The 17,930-nt window shown below is 57.3% G+C and overlaps 3 protein-coding genes across 10 annotated transcripts; 1 reads left to right on the top strand and 2 right to left on the bottom strand.

Moving 5' to 3' along the window:
* Positions 1-276: 276 nt before the first annotated feature.
* JSRP1 (junctional sarcoplasmic reticulum protein 1) lies at positions 277-4,419 on the top strand. Of its 8 annotated transcripts, none has more exons than XM_081135106.1 (7): positions 430-533; positions 1,540-1,634; positions 2,083-2,120; positions 2,291-2,411; positions 2,773-2,943; positions 3,488-3,579; positions 3,694-4,232. In XM_081135106.1, the coding sequence occupies exons 2-7, from the start codon at positions 1,580-1,582 to the stop codon at positions 4,144-4,146; spliced, it is 930 nt and encodes a 309-aa protein (XP_080991232.1). In that variant the 5' UTR covers positions 430-533; positions 1,540-1,579; the 3' UTR covers positions 4,147-4,232. The 8 variants fall into 8 exon arrangements, with proteins under 8 accessions (XP_080991234.1, XP_080991232.1, XP_080991230.1 ...); XM_081135104.1 differs by having other exon boundaries at positions 434-533; positions 2,282-2,411; positions 3,694-4,419; XM_081135103.1 differs by having other exon boundaries at positions 483-533; positions 1,572-1,634; positions 2,282-2,411; positions 3,694-4,233.
* An 83-nt stretch (positions 4,420-4,502) lies between these two features.
* AMH (anti-Mullerian hormone) lies at positions 4,503-7,306 on the bottom strand (the record flags this gene model as incomplete). Its single annotated transcript, XM_081135102.1, has 5 exons — positions 4,503-5,370; positions 5,454-5,619; positions 5,701-5,830; positions 6,023-6,165; positions 6,865-7,306. The coding sequence occupies 5 exons, from the start codon at positions 7,304-7,306 to the stop codon at positions 4,503-4,505; spliced, it is 1,749 nt and encodes a 582-aa protein (XP_080991228.1).
* A 771-nt stretch (positions 7,307-8,077) lies between these two features.
* SF3A2 (splicing factor 3a subunit 2) lies at positions 8,078-17,868 on the bottom strand. Its single transcript, XM_081137449.1, has 9 exons — positions 17,427-17,868; positions 14,215-14,378; positions 12,239-12,310; positions 11,460-11,506; positions 10,801-10,910; positions 9,717-9,766; positions 9,497-9,637; positions 9,031-9,099; positions 8,078-8,917 (listed from the first exon to the last, which is right to left on the bottom strand). The coding sequence occupies exons 2-9, from the start codon at positions 14,338-14,340 to the stop codon at positions 8,201-8,203; spliced, it is 1,332 nt and encodes a 443-aa protein (XP_080993575.1). The 5' UTR covers positions 14,341-14,378; positions 17,427-17,868; the 3' UTR covers positions 8,078-8,200.
* Between the last annotated feature and the right edge of the window lie 62 nt (positions 17,869-17,930).

Below are 17,930 nucleotides of genomic sequence, written 5' to 3'. Positions count from 1 at the left end.
CGGTGGTTACTTAATATGGAGTAACTCATTTCGACCTCACTCCCACCCTGGAAGGAAGTGACCCCACTTTCCAGGTGAGCCGGCAGAGCCCAGATTTCCCAAGGTGGTCGTACCTTCCAGGAAGCCCTCCCTGATGCCTCTGAAGGTCAGGCCAGCTATGGGGGTGGCGCACAATCGGTGCTTCATAAAGGCTTGCTGGCAGAATCCACAAGAGAAAGCAAGAGGACAGCCCTTTGTGGTGCTCTTGCCCCTAGAGTCCCTTTTTCTGATTTTCAGGGACAGGAAGTAACATTCCCAGGGTCACTATGGCCAGCCTGACAGTGATTCTATGCTGAAGTGGGGGTGGGTCACCCCCCGGCCAATGCCTGGCCCTCCTGCTAGTGGGGGACGCCCCAGCTGAGTGCAGTCCTCCTCCCCCTCCTGCTCCAGCCACAGAGCTGATTGGCCCACCCTGCTGCCTCTGTCCACCTGTTGCTGTCTTTCAAGGGGCCACCCTCCATCCAGTCCACCGGGCCCAGCGTGGCGGCTGTGGAGTAAGTGGGGCAGGGGGAGGCCTGGGCAGAGGTGGGGGTCCCTGGGGGTCTGGGGAGGGCATCTCTGAGATTCATGGGGGTCCCCAACTCTGTGGCTGCCCCCTACACACCTAGGAGTGCACATCCCTGACCATTAGGCATCCCCACTGCTGTGCCAGCCCCAGAGAAGGGTCACCTTTCTGCCCAGGGATGGGATACACTAACACAGGCAGCCAAGAGCACTGGGGACCCTGAAACAAAGGGCTTTGGGAAGCCAACAAACTTGGGTTTGACCTCGAACTCTGCACGACCTCTGGCCAATACCTCCATTCCAGCCTCAGTTTCCTCCTCTGCCCCGTGAGAGCAGAAGCAGTGAGAGGAGACAGGGACCCCAGTGTTGAGATAGGCCCCCAGGACCCCCTCACCCTTCCCCTGCCTGTTGTGACCAGAGTGAGGTTGGCCCTGGCTGCTGGAACTTGAGCTCCTAGATTTAGGAGGCCAGGGGGAACTGGGTGCCAGGTATAGCAGATGAGAATGGTCTAGAGGGGGACCCCTTGGGGGCAAAGGCCTGGAAGGGGATGGGCCACAAGCTGGCCTGCCCCATGGCTCTTGGGCACCGGATAAAAATAGTCCCTGGTCTCAGAGAACATGAGCCAACCCTGAAGCTCGGGGTTCTTGTTTGGGCTCTTTGCTCATCTCTTTGTGACTTTGGGTGGGTCCTAGCCTTTTCTGGACCACAGCAGCCTCTGCTGTGTGCTCAGGGAAGCCGGGGTCCCAGAGGGGCTGGGTAATGGGGAGGGGTCCCAAGGCAGGCCTGGAGGGTCAGGGAGTGTGCCTGGACCATGCCCTGAGTATGAATTTGCCAAGTGAAGGGTGCTCCACACAGAAAGTCATTCAGGCCTCGGGGGAGGCAGAGGCTGGGTAATATGTGCACTCAGAGTCCTCCCTACCCAGCTCAGGCCCAGGCCCACAGCAGGGGCTCTGTAAATGCAAGATCCCTCTTTCCCATCCCCCCACCACTTCACAGCTGGAGTCTGAACTGAACCCACTGCTTCTCAGATATCTCCATGACAACCATGGCCTTGGAGGAGCCTGATGGAGGCTTGGGCAGCTGCCAGGCGGGTGAGGACCTCTCTGCACTGGCTGATCTCTGCTCAGGAAGGTCCCAGGGAAACAGGGCTTGAGATATCCTTGGGGGTGCTAGCAGGATGAAGCCCACGCCCCCCATTCTCCCATGAAGCAAGGTGGCTCACCTTCAGAGACCAGGACTTGGACCCTTACACTGGCTTAAACTGTGCTCCCATTTCCCACCTCTGGTCCATTGGTGCTTCAGGGGTCTATGAGAAGCACCCCCCAAAAAGAGGGGCTGGGCCACACAGGTTGGGTTTCTAATCCCAGCCTGCCAGGGAAGTGCTATGTGCCTTTGGGTAAGGCTGCCTCTGAGCCTGTCTGCTTTCCAATCTGTAAAGTGGGAGCAATCACCTGCCTCTCACCCAGCAGAGCCTGGGGAATGGTGGGATTGGCCTGAGGATCCCCAGGACCTTGACTATTCCTCTTTTCCCACTAACAGTGACACCCAGGCTGGCCAACTCCAGCAGCTGGCCCCATGTGAGTAGCTGGGGCCCTTGGGTTTCATCCCAGGACTCCCCTGGAGTCGGGGGACACACTGGCCAAAGAGGGTGGGTTTCTACAGCCCATGGGAAGGGCTTGGGCTCCCTCAGAGGAAAGGCAGGAAGGAAATACCCAGGATGACTGGTGACTCCCCACAGGATTCTCAGGAGTCAGAGGCTGAGGGTAGCTCTTCAGGCAGAGTGGATACCAGGCCCAAGAAGACAGAAAAGGAGTCTGTGGCCAAAGTGGCCCCAGGACCCAGCAAGGACAGGCTGAAAGCAGGAGCAAGTAGGTTTGCAGGAGGCAGGGGTGAAGTGGAGGGTGGGTATGGACATGGGGAGTAAACCTGGGATGGGTCGTTGGATGGGGAGGGGGGGGAGACAGGGTGCTGTGATGTTGGCTCCTGGCTGAGTGGTGACCAGGTGTCGCAGGCAGTAACTAAAAGGTCTAGGAGCTTCTGCTAATTCATGATAACACCAGCTAAGGTGCTATTAAGCTTCAGCTAATTATCAAGAATATTCTCGGCATACCGGTAAAGCTGCGAAACTTAGTTCCCCTGCTTAGGGCCACACAGCAGGCAGAGCTGAGCCAGTTTAGGGTGCAGGGCCGCCCCTTGGAGCCGCGCCCAGTCCCACATTTGCTTCCGAAGCCCCGAGGAGTCCCGCGCGCAAGAAGGCGCAGGCCGCACCACCCCCGCAGCGGTCGCCTCCACCTCTGGCCCTGAGCGAGGAGCTACCGTGGGGAGACATGTCGCTCAACAAGTGCCTGGTGCTCGCCTCGCTGGTGGCACTGCTGGGCTCGGCCTTCCAGCTGTGTCGGGGTGAGCCTGCGCCCCCAGGGTCTGGGTCTTGCACATTCCCCCACCCCGATGGAGAGGCCCACGTCCCTCCCCAGGCCCGCCTTGCGCGGCCCCGTTCCCCTAGCGTGGACCTTGTGCGGAGTCCTCCTCTCCCTTCTCCCCTTGTGCACTCCCTGTTTAGGCACCGACCGTGCACCTCTAGGGTCCGGTATGGACGCCTGTCTCCAGGTTGGCTTTGCGTGCCTCCTTCCGTCCGCCCTCTATGGTCCTTGCACGCCCAAGATGGGCCGCGCGCTCCCTGTTGGTGGTGAGCCTTCCTCCTGCGCTAGGGCGCTCCTGCAGCCCGCAGAGAAATACGGCCTGTCCTTTTGCAACCGGAGTGAGGCAGATTTGGAGGGAACAGGACGCGCGCAGTAGCGGGGACAGGAACTCTTTCCAAGGGCTCGGAGGAATCCGGCCCAGCCCTGTCCCCGGGGAGAGGGAGCTGTACAGCGGTGAGGGCTGGGGTGGACCGTGTGGCCTGGCTCAGCGCAGGCTGATTCGCACCCCTCCCATCCCTTCCCAGACGTCGTGGTTGGGGAGGTGGACGCCCCTGCACCTGTCCCTGAGCCATGGGTCCCACCGAACTCGGCACCAAAGAAGCCAGCGTCGCCCTCGGTAAGCGTTTCTTTCCACGACTGCGGGCGGCTGGACCCTCATTCGGAGGAAGGGGCCTGTGCCTGTGGGGTGGGTTTGCACTGAACCCATCAACCCGTACTGTCTGCGTTGCAGCCGAAGCCTGCGGCCTGGACCCCCCCATCGGGACCCTCTGAGCCCCAGGTGCAGGCAGAGAAGAGGACCGAAGTTCCCAGGAGTGCGGAGGCTGAAGAAAAGGAGGAAGGGGACCCTGAGAAGGCCGCTGGAGAGGAGCGCGCTTCCCTTGCCCACGAAGGCCCCAAGGAGAGGCTGCAGAAAGAGAGGCCGCGGAAGGAGAGGCCGCGAAAGGAGAGACAGAGGACGGAAGAGAAACCACGGAAGCCCGAGAAGCCACGGCCTGCCAGGGAGTCCGGGGAATCCTTACCCCGGCGCTGGAAGGCACGCGATGGGGGCCATCGGCCGTGGGTACAGGACTCCAGAGATCCTGAGCACAGGAAGAGGCAGGCCTGGGCCTCCCCACGGCGCCCCAACGCGGAGGACTGGCCTCCAGGCCGCCAGAAACACCGCGCGGGGAAGGGGCGGGACTGAGCCGGGCCTGGGTCTTGAGCTGGAATTACAGGACCTCTTCTCGGTAGCCCCGGGTTCTAGGAAAATAAAGCAAGCGCTGCCCCCCCTCCCCCGCCTGCTCCTTTGCACCTCGCCCTCGCAACTGGCCCGGGGCCTGAATAACAGGGATGGGAACTTCAGACAGCGGTGGGGCTGCGAAGGGAGGAGGCAGGGCCAACGGAGATGACTCTGCCCTGCGCGCAAAGAGTTGGCTGAAGGAGGCCCCGCCTGCCCTCAAACACGCACAGACACCCCAGCGTGCTTGTGGTCTTTATTGGGGTTATGATTGGGGTCCGAATAAATATGGACAGGGGTGCCACTGGGGGCGGGGCGCGGGGTTACCGGCAGCCACACTCGGTGGCCACCATGTTGGGCACGTGGTGCGCGCTAATGCGCTCCTCCGACAGGGTGATGAGCAGCTTGCCCACGTAGGCCGTGGGCACGCAGCAGGGTGGGCGCGCCAGAGCCGCCCCGCGGGCCTGCATCTTGAGCAGCAGCACCACGTGGTTACCGTAGTGCGGGTTGCGGTCGGACTGCGGCCAGCCGCACGAGCCCTGGCAGTTGTTGGCCTGGTACGTCTCCGGGATGAGAACCGAGCGTTCGGCACGCAGGTCCACGCTCAGCTCGCGCAGTGCGCACGGCGCGTCAGCGGTCCCGGCCCCCGCGCTGCGCTGTGCCCGCGCCGGCCCACTCCACTCCCGCCGGCGCCACTCGGCGCGCAGGCCCTGAAGTGCCTTTAGTAGTAGCAGCGCGCGCAGCGGACCGCCAGGGCTGCCTGGGTCCCACGAGTCCTCGGGACACAGTGCAAGCAGGCGCGCCAGCAGCGGCGGGGCAGCTGGCGGCAGCCCTGGGAGGCCGCGCAGCTCAGCCGCAGCTGCCTGCAGCTCTACGGCCACGCGGCGCACTAGGTCCGCCGCCCACGGCGAGGACCCTGAGCCCTGCAGCGGCGTGGAGTCCCCGGCTGTGGTAGCGGCAGGCGGCAGAAGGAGCAGCAGGGGCTCCTCGCCGTCTAGCAGGCGCTCCAACGCCGCAGGGTCAGACAGGTTGACCAGGCCCTGCGGGAATCCGGCTAGGGCTGCAGGGTCCAGGGCCAGGCGGGGTGGCGAAGCCCGGGCTTGGGGCCCCCGCAGCGCGCGCACCAGGCGCGTGAGCGTCTCCAGGAAGGGGTCGGTGCTGGGCAGCAGCTCCTCGGGTTCCGGGGTCGGACTGGAAGGCGAGGGAGACGGGGTGTGGGCGAGAGGCTAAGCTGTCCCCACCTCCCCGCGCCTCTGGGCTGGGCCCAGGCGCACCTGGGTGATGGGAAAGGCACTGTATCCAGCCGACCGTGCGCGGGCATGGGCATGGGCGTGGACCCTGGCCGTGGCAACAGGAGCAGGGCTGGGGTCATCCGCGTGAAGCAGCGGGGGTCAGCTCCGAACAGCAATGCCTGCAGCTGGGCGGTGCTCAGGGCGGCACCTGAGGGAAAGGCTCCAGGCTGAGTCAGGGGCTGGGACCCAGGGCAGAGGCCCCCGCCCACTTCCTCTCCACCCTGCCTACCATCTCCGCGGTGCCGAAGGGTTAGGGCGAGACCCCGGCCGTGCCAGGCCCCCGCGGGATGGTCCACCGCCAGCACCAGGTAGCCGGTGTTCCGGGATAGGCAGAGATTCTGAGGAGATGCGAGCTCAGCCTGGCTGGGCAGGGGCCCAGGATGCCAGCGCTGCTCTGCCAGCTGCCCTTACCACCCCTTCCAGGTTCTACCCTGAACATGGACACCTGGAGCCTTTCCCCGAGGCCAAGACAGTTTAACTCCCCCCACCCCCACCTCTTGCTATGGGTGAGGGCTCCTGGGAGTGGGGAATGCCCAAATCAACCCTGGTACCTGGGCGCCCAGCAGCCCGGCCCCAGTTACAGTGACCTCTGGGCCAGGCCCTGGGTACAGCACCAGCAGCGCCAGCTCAGGGGGGCTCATTTCTCCAGGTGGAGGCTCCTGGAACCTCAGCGAGGGTGTTGGTTCCCACGTCACTGCCACCAGGATAATGGGGAAGGGGGACAGCTGAACCACTGAGGCCTGAGCCCCTTGCCCAAGCCTGTCCTGCAGGGAGAGCGCACTCCACCCCAACTGGGAGCCTTGGGACACTAGTGGGGGGTTGACAACCCTGAACACCAGGTGTAGGATCTTGCCGGGACATGGGTGGGAGAACTCAGGGTGGGTAGTGGGGTTGCTGCCTGTCATCCCTGAACCTGAGGTCTCCGTTTGGGGATCTCCTGGGTGGAGGCCCATGTGTCACCTGGGCAGCCCCTTCCCCTAAGTGTACCTGCAGTCAGTGGCCGCTGGACACGGGCCACCTCTTACTCCAGGCTGCCTGCTGTGTAAGCAGGCACTCCCCCACTGGATATTTAGGATTGCTGGCCCCAACCCCATTGGCTCCTTCCTGAAGTGGGAACTTTCCCAGGCAGTGCAGGAGGGGTGGTCTGGGAGCCAGGTATTCACTTGGGACTTCCAGCCCCAAATGTGGCAAAAATAAGGGCATATACCTCCCAGGCCGCAGACTCACAGCCCAGCTCAAGTGAGCAGGGCCATAGGCTTCAACCTCCCCAGGCGGCCAGAGAAGGGCCCTGAGGTCTTACTTGGGAGAATAATGGTCATCCTATAATGGGAATGATGGCCGGGGGACCACAGCAGGGTATCCTGCCAAGCCTTAGCCATGGGCCCCCACATACCTTCCTCCAGGTGCAGGACCACCAGCCGCTGCCCCTGAGGCTCTCCCAGCCATGCTCGAAGCCACCTCAGAGGGGGCAGGGCAGCATGCTTGTGGCCTGGGGTGCAGACGCCAAAGATGGCCAGGTCACGAGGCCCCCAGTGGGCCTGATGCACAGCCTCCAAGAAGGCCTGCTCATAGCCCCTCAGGACTCCCACCACCTGTAAGGGGGAGCTGCTGCTGTTTCTGCCTCCACCCAGAGTCACCAGGCACAGGGAGTCTTGCTGGTTGCTTGGAGACCAGACCCGGGGGGCTGGCCAGTCCCAGTCTTGGTGGAAGATGAGACCCCCGGTGCCTATAGTGGGTTCCCCAGGCAAGGCCTCTTCTCCAGGGGTCCCGGCCCCCAGCACAGTCCCCATTGCCCATAGCAGCAAGACCAACAGGGAGAGAGGTGCAGCCAACATCCTGGGAATTGTAAGGGGCTGGGCCACCCTGCTTATATGGGAGAGCCCAGGGTGTTTGTGCTGGAGGACAACCCCTATCGCCTCCCAGGAGGTGACCTTGGGGGCCAGTGCCTGAGCTCCACTGCAAGCCTGGACCTCTTCAAAGCCCCTTCTGTTCTGGCCCTGCCGCTGCCTATCTCCTTCCCACCAGTGATAGAAAGTGTGGCCTGTGACCGATTTGTCCAACTGTCCTTGAGTTTTTTCCTCTGGAGACAGAAGTGGGAATGTGAGCAGGGAGTGACCAGCCCAGATGGGCCAAACATCAACAGCTGTGGGGTTGGGCCTGGAGGAGGGCAGAGGGGAAGAGCCCCCTCCCCGAGGACCCAAAAGAAACCAGTTGTCTGGGTTTGTTAAGACCACCAGGTGGGTGGGCTGGAAGTGGGTGGTCTCCAGACTCAGCTGGTGCTCCTCAAGTCTCCTGCCCACTCACCTGGCTCCGGGGACCAAGAAACAACAGGAAGACAAGCATCTTAGCTTAGAGACCTCAAGGACAAAGAGCACCCTCTGCTTTGTTCTCCTCCCACAGGCTGCACCCCAGACCCACTGCTGGCTGGCTGGCAATGCCTGTCCTCCACCCTGCAGTTTTCAGGACACAGCTGACATGTTGGGCCATCAACCAGTCTGCTGGTGGGTCACAGTGTCTTGAAGTCTGACCCTGAATCACTCCCATATATGGTGGAGGGGCCACCTCACAGTGTCCGGCCCACCCACTGATATAACAGTGCACCCATGTGCCTGAGAAGGCTGTTTAATGAGATCTGGGGGCACGGCATAGCCCTGTACAAAAACTAATTTCTATCAGAGAGAAAAAACAGGAAAACAGCAAAGTGGACTTGCATTGACAGGGGCAGCTTTTCAGTTGGCTGGGGGAGGGGGTGGAATGTTTCCAGGGCCCTCGGAGGGCAGTGGGGGTCTCAGCATCGGGGGCATGGGAGCTGGAGGATGGACTCCAGGATTGGAGGGGTGAACTCCAGGAGGCTGGGGGTGAACCCCAGGAGCTGGAGGATGAACTCCAGGAGGAGGGGGGTGGACTCCAGGAGGCTGAGGGTGGATCCCAGGGGCTGGGGGGTGGACCCCTGGGGCCTGGGGGTGGACCGAAGAAGCTGGTGGGTGCACCCCTGGTGCCTGGGGGTGGACTCCAGCAGATGGGGGAGGGTGGACACCTGGGGCTGGTGGATGGACTCCTGGGGCTGGAGGGTGAACCCCAGGAGCAGGGGGATGAACCCCAGAGGTTGGTGGGTGGACTACCGGTGTTGGAGGATGGACCCCAGGAGCTGGAGGGTGGACCCCAGATGTTGGTGGGTGGACCACTGGTGCCGGAGGGTGGACTCCGGGAGCTGGGGGGGGCAGCTGGGGAGGGCCTGGGGGCCCTGCAGGTGTAGGCCCACTGGGTGGCATGGGGGGCAGAGGCAGGCCTCCTGGTGGAGGTGGAGGCAAAGATTCAGGCAGTGGTGGCCGTGGGGGCAAACCATTCATCAGTGGGGGTGGTGGCCGCTTCACTCCAGGAGGCCCAGCGGGGAGGCTTGGTGGGGCAGGCGGCTTTTCCATCTTAAAGTGGAACTGAAGAAAGAACTGGAAGAAAATAGAAAACCTGAGTGGAGTCCCTTGGGGCCTTGGGTGGGGAGACAGACAGCCAGGGCAGCTGCCAGAAGGTCCTTGAATTGCCTGGACCTAGAGCGACTTACCTGTTTGGTTTCCCGGTTCCAGTGAGTCCAAAACTTGCCCTCAGCCTTGTCAATCTCTCTGCTTGGCACCTGCAAGGGCGAGGGGGTGGAAATGGGCCTTAGGGATCCCAGGGCCCAGGTTTAGGCAGGGACTGCACCTCAGTGTTAGAGCAGGCCCAGACCGGGGAGGCCCTCATGAGGGAACAGGGCTTAGTTTGGAGGTACCAGACACAGCTTACATTCTAGCTCTGTTTCTTAATGACCCCATCACCTTAGTGAAGTCATGGTTTACACTACTGTGTTCACCAGTATAAGTCAGGGCACACGACACAGCCGAGAAATCGGTGACCAGCCTGGCACAGAGGCATGTCACTGCTAGACATGCGGGGGCTCTGCTCTTGGTGGGGGCACTACCTCAGGATGCCCTTTCCCACCCAAAAAAGGCTCAGTTGGGAAGGGCACCCCTGGAATGGGCAGCAGAAGCTACCTTGAAGGCGATAGTCTCATAGGGCTCAGCAGCCATCAGCAGGTACTGCCAGCGCCGGTCTGGGGGCTCGATCCTCTGCTCATAGGCAGACATGAAGCGGTGGCGTGGCATGATACCGTCGGCAATCTCAGGATAGTCAATCTGCGGGAACACAGTCAAGTGGAAGCACTGCTTTCCAGGAGACCCTCCCCTCATGACAGGGCCCTGGGCCTCATCTCACCTGGAAGAGGAGGCTTTGCTGGCCCATCTCTGTGTCCCTCTGCTTGGTCACTGCAACACACAAGGGTATCAGGTCTAGGCCAGCTGGTAACCCTGTCAAAACTCAGGACCCCAGAGGGTGGGACACCATGGGAGGTTACCTGGTTGTAGGGCACCAACCAGGCCTGGGAGAGCTCTGTGCTATAGGTGCTACTTGCCCAAGACCACACAGGTGGTGGCAGGAGAATGGCTCTGTTACCCTGATCCGAGGCCTTGGACAGCACTGAGCAGGAACTGAGGATAGGAGGCACCGGGTGTTTACAGCAAGTGATGCCTGCACCCTCGCCTCCAGGAGAGGGTGCCCTTCGCATTAGAGTCTTGTGGCTTTCAGGCTGTTCTCCACACAGCTCCCAGGTATGTCAAACTCCCCCATAAGACCTCCAGCTTCTCCCCACTACACTCACGACAGAGACAGAGGGCCTATCACAGCCAAAAGGTGGATCCTGCCATTGTAGCCCTGGTTCATAAGCAGGCCTGTTCCAGGGCCTTTGTAGGCTGTGTCCTGTCTGCAATGCCAGTCACACACAGGACCCTCCAACATTTTGTTAGAACACAGTCCCTTATGTTTCAACTGGGTCATGTAGCCAGCTTTCTGAACTAGGTACCCAGAGCCCTCTTCCCTGCTAATGGTCCTGCTGAGTAAGCTGCCACTAACACAGACCATTATCCTCTCACTCCACTTTTTCTTTAGGTTGAGGAGCTAGGACCTGGTTCCAAGCTCACAGGAAATGGACATACCAGGCTTGCTGCTCCTCCTACACATCACTCATCTTTACTAGGAGTGCAAAGAACTACGAGCTCTCAGGATACCCTGACAGGTGCACAGGGGAGTGGCATCCACAAAGTCATGTTTGAGTTCATATTGAAAAGGTGGGGACCGGGGGTGGGCTGTGGTGGTGGTCTCTGAAAGCAGGGAAAGGTGGATGCAAATGAAGGCCAGTGAATAGCAGTGTGTGTATGGCTCAGGGACGGGACCAGGGTCCTGGCCAAAAGGCTCACTCCTTCCTGCACCAGCTGTGGGCCAGCCTATCCCCAGACAGGCTTACCTTTATAGCCTGGGCGGCCGATCTTCACAAACTTCTTCACTTCCACCTTGACCTTTTCTGGTGCCGGCTGGGCAGGGGCCTCCTTGGCCTCCTTGGCTGCTCGCCGAGCCCTGCAGGCGGGACGGACACAGCACTGCAGCCCCTTCTCTCCCCGCCCCCCGCCTCACACACACACACACACACACACACACACACACACACACACACACACACGCCGCCAAGGCCACAGGCCCAGGCGCTAAGAGCCATCCTGCCCCCGCATCGACCTTGGAGAGCCTCTGCTAGGTGAGGGGGTTGGGAGGGGCAGGGTTGGATGGGTGTCCCAAGGTCTGAATGGAAATGGATGGGACAGGCACAGGCACCTTTCTCTTCTTGTTACATTTCCCAGTGTCCCTTACTAGGGAGGCCTTCCAAGAACCCCACATCTCTCTACTTGCTAGGTAAGGAGCACGTCCTGTTCCTCCGCTCACACTGGGGTAGCCATACCCACCTACCCATCCACCCATAATGGGCAGGTCTCAACATCCTGATCATAAAATGAGCTGGCCCCAGACCACCTCTGCACCATTGTCTGGTGTGGCTCAGAGATGTCATAGAAGTGCTAGCTCCTGACCCTGGGGCCCAAGGCTTCGATTTGGGAGTAGAGATGACATACTCACAAGTTGGTCTGGTGCTTTTTCCCCTGGGTGTGTGCGAGGTAGCTCCCCTAGAGTAGGACAAAGTAAGCAGGGATGGGGCCTGGATGCCGCCTCAACCAGGCCTGCTCTGCCTTCTGCCTGCTGGGAGCAGGGCCCCAATATCCACAGTGCAGAAGGGCGAGACCCTGACATACAAGGCTGTTCAATGGCACATTGTCCGTGGTTGTGAACACACTTAAAAACAAAGAATGTTCGACAACATGCAGAAAGGAAAGGATAAACAGGACCTGTTCATTGCTGCATGGTGAGCCCAATGTGAGAACTCGTCAAACTATTATATAATCTCACAGTCGTTAAAGGAAATGAACTGGAGCCACACCAGTAGACCTCAAAACCCAATGTCAAATGTCCCAAGATATGCCCATGCTCACAGATGTACATCTCTGTGTAACAATGGCACCCATAGTATTAAAGGAAAATGGACAAGTAGCAAATCCACGCCACTGGTGGCCTTTGGGGGCCGGGATTGAAGGACGAAGGCTGGGGACAGAGAGGTCTAGGTCTTCATCTGGAATGACCAGTGTTTCTCCTAGAAAGACGTGTTTAAAGCTGCGCTCAGTGAGTAAGTGGTCAGGTGTGAGTGGCGGGCCTCAATCAGCTCCTTCGCCCTTGGCCAAGTTATGAACAACAGGTTAACAAGGCAAAAGCCTGGAGGATGGGTGGGAACAGCGCATCCTAGCAGCGATCTTATCCACAGGGGTGGGGAGTGGACATGCAGGGAGTGGGCACTGAGGACTCACCTCATTGTTGTGGAGTGTCAGGCACAGCTTGCATTCATATGAGCCCAGGTGGTTCTTCATGAAATAAGGGTCCTGGGAGGCAGGCATAGTCCATTAGATCGAGGGAGATGGCACCATGAGCCCTGCCAGTCGTGAGCAATGCCTGAGAAGCAGGGCTCTCCCATGGCTGGCAAGGGAGAGGTGGCTGTTGTCCTCTGGGGCAAATGTTCTGGGATGAAGGACTAGAAGCCTGGGGCCAGCTTGGCAAGAGCCTTCTAGGGCAGTACTGCAGGACCACCCGAGTCTACTTGGCAGGGCTGGGTATTGACTCTACATCTGCAACAAGAGCCTGGGGCAGGGGTGGACACTGATGGTCCCTGGCCCCCCCTCTGAGCAGAAGGGTTCTCCAGGGAGGCCCTGGCCCCACACTGGTGGCAGTTTTGAGTCTGGAAGGATGCAGAGCCCAAAGAGCACTGCTGGTCATCCATTTCCTGGGCTGGGGCAGGGATCTGGCTATAAACTCCACCAGCCTTCCAAATGTTACAGCACAAGGCAGACACAGGCAGAGGATAACAAGCAAGAGGGTTAAGAGAAAGGCCATGGAGACTTATATCTCTTCAAGTCCTATGTGCTGGACAGGTCACTTTCCATAAACCAGGGCAGCATGACAGTCCTGCTCACAACAGATGCGAAGCAGACCTGTAGCGTTTAAATCCTAACTCCACAACCCCGGGGTCGTGTTATCTTTGACAATGACACCCCCACGCCACATCCCCGCATTTCCCAACTGTTTCATCATCTGGAAAATGGGACAGTAATAGAACTGACCTCACCAGTGAGGCCTCTGAGGGGCTCTGGGGGTACCTGGCACATGTAAGGGCCTCACACACCTCAGGGGTTTTCAAAGTCTATGGTGAACCATACAAGGACCGTCAGGCTCTCACCTGGGCCACTCTGCCCCAGGGGACACTGGGTGACATACCTGGAGACATCTGTGATCATTATGACTGGGGGGTGCTCCTGGCATTGAGTGGGGGGAGGGATGCTGCTTGACATCCTATAGTGCCCAGGAACACCCCTCACAGACTAACGTCAGCAGTGCCCATGGGAAGAACTGGTCCACCAACAGCTCTGTGGCTAAACTAAAATGTTGCCCTTCACTGCCTATGGCTGGAATTACATCAATTTATGTGCTGCCATCGTGGCCCTCCCCACTAGAGATTCTTCATGCCACTGGCTTATTAAATGAAAACCAAAATGACTCACATAGTAAAAAACCCTTCAGACATGGGGTCACTAAAGGCAGACAGTCTTGGGTGGGCAGTGGAGACATGCTGCTCTAGATCAAGTTCCTTTTTTTATTTTTTAAAATTTAAATTTATCTTTATGGCCCAGCCGGGCATGGCTCAGCGGTTGAGCATCAACCTAGGATCCAGGCGATCAGGGTTCGATTCCCAGTCAGGGTACATGCCTGGGTTGCAGGCTCAATCCCCAGCTGGGGGCGTGCAGGAGGCAGCTAATCAATGACTCCCTCATCACTGATGTTTCTATCTCTCTCCCTCTCCTTTCCACTCTCTGAAATAAATAAAGATATATTTAAAAAATAAAAATTTATCTTTATTGTTGAAAGTATTACAGATGTGCCCAGCTGGTGTGGCTCAGCAATTGAGCATCGACTTATGATCCAGGAGACAGAGGTTCGATTCCCAGTGGGGAGCGTGCAGGAGGCATTGGATCAATGACTCATCACTGATGTTTCTCTCTCTCCCTTCCTCTAAAATCAATAAAGACATAATACAAAAAAAAAATTACAGATGCTCCCCTTTTCCCCCGCAATAACCCCTCCACCCCCCTCTGCCAGTTCCCTTTTTCACAGAGGAGGCGCACAAGGCCCACAGAGCCAGGCAACTGCTCAAGCGCACAGGTGCAAGAATTCAGAGCATGGCTCGATTGTGAGAGGGAGGCTGTGGGGACCAACCCCTCTGGCCCTAACTCACCTTGTTGATATCAATGGTCTCCAGGGCCAGCTGCCGGAGGCGCTCCCTACGGTCACGGTTGCTCTCAGAAGAGGAGGCGACGCCCCCACTCCCGGTCTTGCCCCCGGGGCGATGCTGGAAGTCCATGGTGAGAGCCCTGGGGCTTTACTGAACTGGAAAAATATCTGGGGGGTAGGGCAAAGGGGAGAGGTGGTAGGCTTGTCAAACATGGCCAGCTGTCACTGGGACCTCCCCAGGCCTGGGGGACTCAAGCCTAGCAGGGGGAGCAGATGAAGACAACATACCCTCACCCCACCCATTTCTCACCCCTCACTCCTGCCCCCCCATCCCCACACGACATCTAAAAACCCCCATGGGTCCAGTCTTCAGTCTTCCTGGGATTGGAATAAGCCGGTTCTTTCCTAAATGGCCAGAATAAGGTCCTAAATCTGTAGCGGCAGGCTGATGCTGAGAAAAGTACCTGCTGAATCTGATTGGGTCAGGGAAATCGAAAACCAAGCAAATACTTAACCGCTCACCAAATCAGAGTAAAAACCAGTAACTATAGGAAACCAAACTGTTGGTTACTCATAGCCCATGGCACACATGTCATCCCTCCCCTGGCAGCACCTGCATCCCAAATGAAACAGAACTCACACCCTGAGAGGAAGGTCCCTGCCCAAGTAACTGCAGCTCCCCAGACAGATTAGTTTTATATTCAGAAAAACTGGATCATTATGAGGGGCCTCTCAGCTGAGAGAGGCAGGCACGAGAGGCTAGGGGTGAGGGTCAGGTTGAAAAGGGGAGTCCATCAAAATCTGCTACTGACCAGCAGGCAGACTACCCCTCCCCATGCCATGTCCAGAAGGCAGGCAGCCTAGCCTGGAGGCCTGCAGCCCAGGGGCACTTCAGGAGACTTTTCTGGGAAAAGGACATAAGGGAAAGTATTCTCAGACACTGACAGTTGGGGGGTCCCCCATACCCCAAAGAAAACACCAGTTCCTTGCCAGGCCCACTGAGCAGTGAGAACCACAAGATAAAAAGCATGGCTCTCACTCACAGAGCTGGTAACTTCACATAACAGACACAAAGAACCACAACACACCCCAGGAAAAAGAAACCTGCCGGAACCCTCAACAGAAGATGGTAACACCCTCCTTAATTACCAGAGAAGTTACTATACCATGAAACCTGAACAGGATGCCAAAGGTCAGCCTGGTGAATCTTGGTAAGTAGAGACTGGATGACCCAAACAATGGAATGCACGCACTTGAAGGTAGGAGTCAATCTCCCATAAAGGAGAAAAAAAGAAAAGGGAGGAGCAGAGCAAAAACCTAGATGGAATTCCAGAGTGAGAACAGAAAGAAACAATATTATTAAAGAAAGACATTACCAAAGAAATAAAAGAAAACGCCCCAGAACTAAAATGACCTAATTCTTCCCATAGAAACAAAAAGACCTTTAATAAATGGCTCATGAAACTTTGCACCCTGAGGAAAACCCTGTTTCTACTAGATAAAGAAATAATAGGTCAGAAAGCAGAATGGGGCCAGACCTTTCAGAACAGCACTGAATCCATAAGAGGAGCAACACTTTCACACGTCTCAATGTGGATCTTCAAGCCAGAACTTTAATTTTATACCCAAACTGTGAAGGTAAATAAAGCCATTCTCAAATAACCAAGGATTCAAAAATCAATCAATTGATCGACTGATTTCTTCAAAAACTACCAGAGGATGAGCTTATAGAAGGAAGAGAAGAAAACAGATTGAAAACAGAAGCCAACCCAGGAGAGCACTAACAAAGCTCTAGGACAGCTGCTTCGCCATAAGGTGAGCAACTAGAACCAAGTGGAGCAGAACCCCAGGATCTGGGGAAAAAGGAAAAAAAAGGATCAATTTGTTTAAACCTGTGGAAAAATATAACCTATCACTGTGTGAAATGCTGAAGCTTTGTGGAAAAAATTAACAGCGGGCAAAGAAAATCAGGCTCCTGGCGGGGTAGATCAGTTGTTTAGAATGCCATCCCTATACACCAGGTTTGATCCCTGGTTAGGGCATGTACAAGAAGCAACCAATGAATGCATAAATAAGTGAAACAACAAATCAAAGTCTCTCTCAAATCAATAAATAAAAAGGAAATCAAGTTAACAGGAAAAATGAAGAAATTAATTAGCTTTGGAGGAAAACAGTACAGGAAAAGCAGCACAGATGAACATGTTACTGCCTTAACAGTAAACAATATTTTCAGTCTCAGAAAACAGAACTGGCCCTGGCTGGGTAGCTCAGTTGGTTAGAGCATTGTCTGATAAACCAGGGCTGTGAATTCAATCCCTCATCAGGGCACATACAAGAATCAACCAATAAATGCATAACTAAGTGGAACAACAAATCAATGTGGTTTTTTCCTCTCTCAAATCAATAAAAAAGAAAAACATCATTAAAAAAACACACATAACTAATGATTTGACTAATGCTCATGACATAAACACATCCAGGTATGGGGGGGTGAAGGTGGAGTGGGTAGGTGGCAGAAATACGACCTCATCAATCACAGTAGGAAGTCAGAAGGCCCCGTCCAAAACCGACACATCCAGAAAGAAATGTTATTTATAAAGGTAAAGACCAGCATTAAACATTGAGCAGAGGCAGTCCCTGGGGCCAAGGAGGGTGCAGGGATGAATGACAGCTTTTTATGAACTGGCAAACAGATTATCGCGAGCTTCACTCCCTCGTTCTGCGTAGCCAAAGGGTATAGGAAAAAATGGTCTGGGCATCGCGATCTGGCCGGTGGGAAAGCCATTTAACTTCGAGGCTTCGCTGGAGAAATGGGGCCAGCTAACAGGCTCTGGTGGCCTTCGGCGCGGTGGGGGCACTCTGTCACCAGGACCTTACTTATTATTTAGTTGGCCTAGAACCCGTAATCGCCATTACCCCCATTCTAGGTATAGAAACTGAGGCTCAGCGGAGCCTTGACTAACGGACGCAAATTAGTGCTCAGAGGCCCTCGGTTACACGGAAGGCGCCACGTGAGCTGCGACCGTCACACGATCTCAGCAGATCTTTGGATAGTTCCAAGCGAGCGGTGGGGCGCCGGGGACACAGAGGCCCTACATTATCGAGTGGGCAACGCATCCGCTACCCTCTGCCGCACCGCAGGCGCCCCTCGCCCACGTTTGCTCCCTTCCAGGGAACTCCGGGCACCGTGGCCGCCGTTCTAGCCTCGCTCCTCACCTACACCCAAGGCCGCGATTCCCTCGTCGCCTTTTCAGCCTCCACGGCCACTACGACTTCGTCCTGCGCACAAGTGCCGCGGACTAAGGAAGCACTTCCGGAGGCAAAAGGGGCGGAACCTCCCTGTACGCAAGTTCAGCCCGCCCAGGAGCGCGGTCAAGACACTCCAGAGGCTGGAGGGAAGGGGGCGGGGCTTAGAATGAGGCCAGGAGTCCGAAGTGCGCATGCCCACCAGGCTCTCAAAAAAACACACCTCAGTCTAACTCGCGCCAGGCCTGTTGTCGCGGGAAGGAGGGTTGTGACTCGCCCTCCTCCGCCTGTTCTTGTCCATTTCAGTAGGGGTGCTTTCTTTCCAACCCGCGTCCAACTTATTGTGTGGTTACATATAATGAGCCTCTGTGTTGTCCGCTATCCTCTACGTCCACGAAGGCTCCACTCTGTGGCCCCCCCCCCGGGAGGAAATGCCCATTTATGATTGACAGGCCGAGACGCGCAGGCGTAATA

The sequence above is a fragment of the Miniopterus schreibersii genome, assembly GCF_964146895.1.
Source record: "Miniopterus schreibersii genome assembly, chromosome: 4".
In the NCBI taxonomy this organism is placed as follows: domain Eukaryota; kingdom Metazoa; phylum Chordata; class Mammalia; order Chiroptera; family Miniopteridae; genus Miniopterus; species Miniopterus schreibersii.
Note: the sequence above shows the minus strand (reverse complement) of the source record. Positions and strands in the feature narration are given on the sequence as shown.

Coding starts and splice junctions, on each gene's coding strand:
- JSRP1 (XM_081135104.1), top strand. CDS start 1,580: ATGACAACCATGGCCTTGGAGGAGCCTGATGGAGGCTTGGGCAGCTGC. Junction 2,121..2,281: donor ACTCCAGCAGCTGGCCCCAT/GTGAGTAGCTGG, acceptor GACTCCCCACAG/GATTCTCAGGAGTCAGAGGC. Junction 2,944..3,487: donor GGCCTTCCAGCTGTGTCGGG/GTGAGCCTGCGC, acceptor ATCCCTTCCCAG/ACGTCGTGGTTGGGGAGGTG.
- SF3A2 (XM_081137449.1), bottom strand. CDS start 14,340: ATGGACTTCCAGCATCGCCCCGGGGGCAAGACCGGGAGTGGGGGCGTC. Junction 12,311..14,214: donor AGACCATTGATATCAACAAG/GTGAGTTAGGGC, acceptor CCTGCCTCCCAG/GACCCTTATTTCATGAAGAA. Junction 10,911..11,459: donor AAAAAGCACCAGACCAACTT/GTGAGTATGTCA, acceptor TCCCGCCTGCAG/GGCTCGGCGAGCAGCCAAGG.